This window comes from Colias philodice, chromosome 11 (assembly GCF_061535455.1).
Source record: "Colias philodice isolate Cphi_HAF_F1 chromosome 11, ilColPhil1 Martin Lab GWU primary, whole genome shotgun sequence".
Taxonomy (NCBI): Eukaryota; Metazoa; Arthropoda; class Insecta; order Lepidoptera; family Pieridae; genus Colias; species Colias philodice.
In genome coordinates, this window is record NC_143096.1 from 2,686,262 (window position 1) to 2,694,058 (window position 7,797).

At 35.1% G+C, this 7,797-nt stretch overlaps 1 protein-coding gene across 2 annotated transcripts in view; it reads left to right on the plus strand.

Annotated features, from left to right (window-relative positions):
• Positions 1-7,793, plus strand: part of LOC149484403 (ATP-binding cassette sub-family G member 8) — a 39,206-nt gene extending 31,413 nt beyond the window's left edge. For both annotated transcript variants that reach the window (XM_089700560.1, XM_089700559.1), the window contains exons 8-18: positions 325-475; positions 701-856; positions 1,590-1,775; positions 2,334-2,603; positions 2,858-2,975; positions 3,327-3,507; positions 4,283-4,406; positions 5,100-5,264; positions 5,738-5,858; positions 5,952-6,235; positions 6,435-7,793. In XM_089700560.1, the coding sequence (XP_089556686.1) occupies positions 325-475; positions 701-856; positions 1,590-1,775; positions 2,334-2,603; positions 2,858-2,975; positions 3,327-3,507; positions 4,283-4,406; positions 5,100-5,264; positions 5,738-5,858; positions 5,952-6,235; positions 6,435-6,692 (2,014 nt within the window). In that variant the 3' untranslated portion in view covers positions 6,693-7,793. The remainder of the gene's footprint in view (positions 1-324; positions 476-700; positions 857-1,589; positions 1,776-2,333; positions 2,604-2,857; positions 2,976-3,326; positions 3,508-4,282; positions 4,407-5,099; positions 5,265-5,737; positions 5,859-5,951; positions 6,236-6,434) is intronic.
• Positions 7,794-7,797: the final 4 nt, after the last annotated feature.

Sequence of the window (7,797 nt, forward strand, 5' to 3'; positions counted from 1 at the left end):
TTAAGTACCTACGGTAAAACATTATGGAGTCGATCAAAATATTTACGCTAGATCGCTTGGAAGATATTGCTTGATAAAGATAAAGATGAAGAGAAAGATGATAAAGCCGCCCTTTGCATCAAATATCCTGTCTGTGTGTGTGAAATTTGTATTTGTGTTGTATGCAATAAAGATTATAAATAAAATAGATTGAATTTTATCCATATTCAGAGGATCTGATGATATATGAAGTAAAAGATTAGGAAATCTAACAAGCTAATCTAATCATCTTAAAATGGTTGACCAATAATTCCTGATTTTCATAAATAAATGTAATTCTTTCAGTTACATGATGCCATCCTCACACTTGGGAGGCCGCATGTCCAAAGCCGGCAGTCACATGTCCCTCGCCCAGTCTAGGAAACATTCCACGTTGAGACCTGGAGATCAGCTCGATGGGTACACCCATTCAGCGTATATCTATCCTAATTATTATGTAAGTTAAGTTTAAAAATTATAGCAGGAAATTTATATTTTAAGGAACTTTAATTGTCAGTTTTATCAGAATTCTTGTGAAACTCCGATCGAATGCATGTTCAAATATCATTATAATATCTTAAAAGAAACTAATTTTAATTAGATTTAGAACTATGGTTTATCAAACAGATTTTGAAGCATATATTATTTACTGTTTTTGGTACATTTCATTAATTCATTTCAGGTAAACAGTCTAGAAATAACGTCACCTGAGAACAAATCAACGCTTTTAGTATCTGGGTTGAGCTTTGAGGTTAAATCTGGTGAGATTTTAGCAGTTCTGGCAACCTCGCAACAGGAAGCCACGGGTCTGTTAGATGTTCTTGCTGGCGCCAGAAAGGTATGAGACTTGTTTATTGTTATTGCTTTTTGAACATATTGTTTCTAGGACTGGTTTATCAGCACGTTTGCGGAAAATCGTTTGAACTCGCTATTTCTGGTTTAAGAATTATATGAAAAACTTGAACATCCTAAATTTTTAAAATACATAATACAATCTCACTGATCGGTTTAATAAAAAAAGTAAATGATTAACATATATCAAAAATAAAAACGGACCTAATATTGAACCTTGTAAGACACCTATTTGCATTATTGTGCTCGCGCAAATTTGGCCTGACAACGATGTGGTTGGATAAGTAAGTGTATATCAAGATCCTTGTTCATTACTATTCATGCTATAAAAATGGTGTCTTAAGTTACGTTACGACTACGTTAATCATCTTAACGTTTTGTTTTCACACAATCGAAGGCTTTAGACAGATCGAACACGATAAAGATCGAACAAAAATAACTATGTTTTACATTATGTTGACTTTCCCAAGCGTTGTCGTGCCTTTAAGAAATACAAATTGTCTAATGCTTAACGAATAAATAATAATAAAAATAAGAATAATAAAAAAATATTTCTCATTACTGTATTTAAAAAACAACAATAGACTCCAGAATCGTCTTAATTAAAACTCTGCCTACGCGTGTATAAGGCTTTTATGGGTGAAAGAATAGACTTTGCTCATTACAAAGCCGCTTCAACTTTTATGACGACATTCTACTCATGGTTTATTCATCAACAGAAGCTATCCGGTGACATAATTCTCAACGGGCAGCCAGTATCCTCAAGCACGCTTCGCAAGGTCGCGGCGTACGTGCGCCACGACACATCGCTGAGCCCCGCCATGTCGGTGGAGCACACGCTGCGGTTCCACGCCGCACTGCGCACGCCGAGACAGGCGCACATGAAGATGGACGAGCGGGATCGGGTGAGTGTATATGTATACGTGTGTGTTAGTGTTGAAGTGAAAACTTCTTTAGCGGCGTTGGGTATAAAATCTTAAACTCGCGTCAGGACACGTGACCTGATCGAAAAAGCGTAAGACGGATGGATATCAAATATGCTCAACGTTAATAATCAAGTTTTCACTTCTGCCGGCACTCCCGGAGTACAACCCGTCTTTTTTTACCTCTATGTAAAGTTGGTATTGTCGGTACGTGTATGTAAGGTTGATTTTTTTAGTAGATTAATGATTATTTGCGCCCGTAACGACAAGTGCGAAAATAAAATTATATCACAAAGAGCAAAGAAGATGGCTTCACTACTGATAGATCGTTCTTTTCTAACCACCTATGGTCGAAGAAAAAGTAATGAATGTGGCAATACACAAAAAATACAAATACATATATGTATGTATATGCCAAATGCCAACTCATCGGTGAAATATCAAAACCTATCTCTGACCAAGCGTGTGGAATTATCTCCAAAACTTTGAAACACTGTTAAATCTTCCTATTTAAAATAATAATTGAATATCACATTTCAGATAAACCTCCTAATCGACGAATTAGGACTAGAACAAGTGAGAGACACAAATGTATCCCGTCTCACACGTTCAGAGATCCGTCGTTTAAACGTAGCGTGCCAACTCTTGTTAGACATGGCAGTATTAATTCTAGACCAGCCTACTAAGGAAATGGACATATTTGATACGTTCTTCCTTGTGGAATATTTGAAGAACTGGGCGAGCACCGGCCGTGTAGTCATCATGTCGTTACACCCACCCACCTATGAGATCTTTGCTATGCTGACAAAGGTAATTTTGTGTTTTCTGTGGATTTTAACTTTAGTGTACAAACTTATTTCAAACAAATCTCCTATCATTTTCTCTCTTTCATTTCGCCAAATTTCCTACAAAATCTTTCCCTATCTTAGCAAGTTTAATGCCTATATTCTGGTTTGGTTACCTTGCCTAATTCGTCATTTCAAGCTTCTTAGCCTATAAAGTGTAAACCTAATTTTTTATTGTCATTATAATTATTTCCTTTTAGTATTGTCTTGAATTTTTAGGTCGTGTTAATCTCAGCGGGTCGCACGATGTTCAGCGGTTACCGGAGAGATATGTTGCCATATTTCGCTTCGATAGACTATCCCTGCCCTGCTTTTAAAAACCCTTCAGATTACTATTGTAAGTATTATTTTGCGCTGAATAAATTATGTTAACAATTATTTTATTTTAGTTGAATACTCACAACAGATTAGTTAAAGACGATTTATCTATGTGTATGTATGAGTATGATAAATTGGACAAAAACAAATAATTCACGACTTTCTCATTTGTAAATTTATCTTTCGTTCTGCCACATTTATAAGAAACTAATAAAGATGTAATATAAAATTACCAGTAAAATAAATTGAACATTTTCAGTTGAACCACGAATTGAAGAAACAAATTGTCGTTCAATAAAAGAATAAAAAAACTTCCGGTGTTCATATATAATTCCCAACCATCAAACGTGACTTTAACCCCTTTTCACAGTGGACCTAGTAACACTAGACGACCTATCAGCGGCCGCGATGCTAGAATCCTCCGGTCGCATAGAGGCGCTAGCGGGCGTGTTCGCGCACGCGCACGCGGCGCCCGACGCGCCGCCGCCCGTGCCGCTGCCCGCACCCGCCACATCGCCCAATGTGGTGATGCAGGCGTTTGCGCTCTTGGAGTGAGTATTGAGTGAGTGAATGAATGATGAATGAATGATGAATGAATGAAGGTTGAATGCAAAAATTTCTGAATGAATGAGTGAATTAATTAATCAGTGACTAAATGAGTGAACGAATGATAATATAATAAACTAGACGACCTATTGGCCGCGCTATATTATAATGGATAAATGAGTGATTAAATGAATGAATGAGTGAATTATTGAACGTATGAGTGATTGAACGTATGAGTGAATGAATGAATGAGTGATTGAACGAATGAGTGAATTAATAAATGAATGAAAGTGTCTAGTAATTCAAGATGATCTATCAGCAACTGTAATGTTAGGGCGTATTCAGAAAGAAAGGATGAAACTTAAGCGCTTATCGGCGCTTGTCAGCGCTGGTAACCCGCGCAGGAAAATATATGAACACGCGCCGATAAGCGCTGATCGGCGCCGACAAGTTCCGACAAGCTTCAACAAGCGCTAGTCAGCGCTGGGCGCTGCCATATAAAATTTGTTTTGGTCTGCTTCAACCTGCTTCCTTTGTGTAGAACGCATTGACAAGCACCGATAAGCGCTTATAAGTTTCAAGCTTTCTTTCTGAATACGCCCTTAGAATCCTCCGGTCGCATAGAAGTTCTAGCGGGCGTGTTCGCGAGTGAATGATGAATGAATGAATGATTGAAGATTGAATGAAAAGATTATGAAATGAATGATTGAGTGATATAATGAATGTGTGATTAAATAAAATAATTTTATCCCTATTTAACATCTAAATATATATTAACAGGAAGAGCATGCTGTACACTCAAATGACTACACTATCCAATGTGATCACTCGAGTGTTGCTAGCCGCCATCATGTCGCTCGTCACTGGAACTATCTTCTGGGATTTACCGAGTACAGACCCTAAGGTAATTGTAATATTTAAAAACTGAGAATGTTGTTAGAAAATATATTATTTTTTTACATATTGCTATTTTTATATTTTTAGTATGCACGTAGTAGGCATGTAAAATGAACAAATAGCGTTTAATGAAAACGTCTAAAACTTTTATTTAAGGAATCACCCCTAATGTTTTTAGATGTATAGTGTTGTAGTTATTAATGACAATATAGATCAATTTGTTACGATCATATTATGGTACGGATTTCTCGTCCAAAAAATTGGTTGTCTGTAAAGTCGGTTTACTGACGATAGTTGAACGTGACAACGTCCGATTGCGCTTCTTTGTCGCTCGTTCCGCGCTCTCGCTTGCACTTCAAGCCTTACATGGAACGCCTCAGAGCGAGGTAACGCCGCATGAGTCATATTTTTTCGTGCGTGCAGCCGGCTTTATCGAATTACTAGTTTTCCGCCCGCGGCTTCGCCCGCATTTTCAAAGATAAACATAGTTCCCGTTCCCGTGGGATTTCCGGGATAAAACCTATCCTATGTGTTAATCCAAGTTACCCTCTATATGTGTGCTAAAATTCATTGTAATCGGTTCAGTAGTTTTTGCGTGAAAGAGTAACAAACATCCATACATCCATACAAACTTTCACATTTATAATATTAATAGGATAATAGGACGTTGTTACGTCAATAATTAATATTCCTATTTCAGTTAACCCACAACGACCGTATCGGCTACCACTACTCGGTAATGTGCGTGTGCTTGTGGCCGCTGCTGCTGTGGCTCAGCGCGCGGGAAGCGGCCGGCGTGAGGCGATATGTGGAGCGGGATATAGCGGTTGGGTTGTACTCGAGGACTGTGTTTGTGTTGTTTGATGTGAGTTGTACATTATTTTTATATAAACTTTTGTTTAGGCGTAGCTCAGGAAAGTATTTAGTAGGTAATTTATAGGAGAAATAGTAGAAAAATTAAAGTTTTATGAAGTAACTAATGGGTAACTTTACTGATAAAATAACTTGAGTGATGAAGGTTTTCGTAACAGAACCATTTTAAGGAATAATTGAATTAAATCTAAAATTAATAATAATTGCTGATTGATACCTACATATATATAATTTATGTATTTATTTTATTGATTATTTATCGCTTTAAAAATTGTATATTTGTAGCTTTTATTAATGATGTGGTCCTTCGAGTCGTACTTTTACTCGAAGAATTTTAAGCTCTATTGAATTTTAATTAGATACCTTCCTTGTTTGCTTAATTTTTATATATCCGTCACTTCTTTTTTATGCACTAAAGCAATATATACTTTATTTTTATTACAAGTTTTATCTTCATATTTTCAGCAATTCTTAGAAGTGTGGTCAGCAATATTAACCTGGCTCGCGTACTTGGTGCCAAGTTACGCGATGTCCGGTTTGTACGCGCAGGCGCCGGGGTCGTTCGACGGCTTCTACGTTTATCTAGGTACCACAATATAATTTTTATTTGTAAAATAAGTATCTTATGTATTTTTAATGTTGGTTAACCAAGACTAATATATTAACCTTTTTTTTTCAGGCTACACGGTGCTATATCTAATCTGCATACAAATGGTCTGTCGAGCTGCAATCTTCATAATACCAATGGAGAAGACAGCTTCTATCATATCTGGGTTATGTCTCCTCCTTAGTACTCTTGCTAATGGAGTTATGCTCCAGGACCAAGATATGAGCTTTTATACAAAATGGCTGCTATATGTGTCACCGTCAAGATGGGCGTTGCCAGAAATATTAAGGCGGGAACTAAGTGAAACCGCTTTGAGAACCAGTATTAGTAAAGATCTGAGGTGTACTAATAAACAGGTTGGTAGAAGTGGTTGATACAAGAAGTTTATGTAAAATGTTAAAATAAGTTAATAAATAGTAATTGACATCAATTTTTTCAACACGCTAGGATCAACTGTATATTTAATCAGTAATGCCTTTATTATTAAAGAGAAATAGATGTGTTTCATCGAAATACAAGCCAAGATTTTTCTAAACATATTATTATTTCTTTCAGAGGCAACATTTAGACATAATAGTACAATCGCCGTGTCCCCCACCGAACGGCACTCAAGTTCTGTCGAACTACGACTACCTACGGTCGGACAGGATTTGGGAACAGAACGAAGACAGTTTCCTCATCGCTTTAGCAGTATTCTATGCGGTTTTCGCTCTAGTCGCCATCTTTGCGTTTGTGCTCGATTGCACTAGGTACGCGAAAACGAAGGAACGGTCTTCGATGAAGGGTCACAAAGTAACTGTTAATACGCCTTAGTGATAGTGAAGTGATTTTTAATGGACATTAAGAGTGAAAATATAAGAAGTTTTAAATTGTAGATGAGTCGTTGAAGCCTTAATATCTCATTTCTTCGAAATTCGTCTGATACTTTGGTTTTAGGCTCAATACTATAAGTGTCATAGAATGAATATTTATGCTGATTATGTTATGTATGCTAAAATGAAAAATAAATAAATAAATGGTGCACCTATATCAAGTGGTGCTATTTGGTACTCTTTTTATTTGTTATCTTTAATTTTTAGTTATTGTCATAATATTGTCTAGGAATAAGTCTCTGGTTGTCTTTGGAAGTATTCTGAAATTGTTGTATATATACGTATTATGATGATGTATCATTTTTTTTATATAATATGTATGTACTCCAGTTAGATAAATTGATCCTGATATAAAATATTTGGCATTGTTATCATCTTTTTTGAAATCAATTAACTAATATAGATAAGAATAGTAAATGATACTTTTGAAGGAAAAGTTAATAAAAAGATGTACTTAATTTGATGAATTTTCAAGACATTTTTCTTGTGTCTTAATCCAATTCGTACTAAATAATTGAATTAATTTTAAATGTGTATTATTTCTATTATAAGTATCTACATATCTTAGTAGTATTACTAATTAATACAATCATATTATAATTAGCGTGAGAATCAATGTACAAAATATGTTAGTTAAAATGTACTACCAATTTAATATAATAATGAAGGCTGAATATAATAATGTCTTCCGTCTATAATAAATTGTGTGTAAGTTATTAATAATGATTAAAAAGTAAGTGTATAAAAATTGTACAATAATTCTGAATGGTGTCTACTTGAATTTTATCACAAGTTTTTTTAATGTTGTAGTTTCTCTATAAAATTTATTTTGCTATTCAATGCATGTGCAAAGGAATATTTTTAAATATACACTGCCTTTAAATGCTCAATTTATGCCTATAAATTTAAAAATATACAATTGTACTCATTTTCAATTCTAATAATGTTAATCATTCAATTTTACAAGAAGCCATAATGTAGAAAAAATAATTTTACGTTACCTCTATATTTCGAATTTGTATCTAATAAAATAAAAAGTCGATATA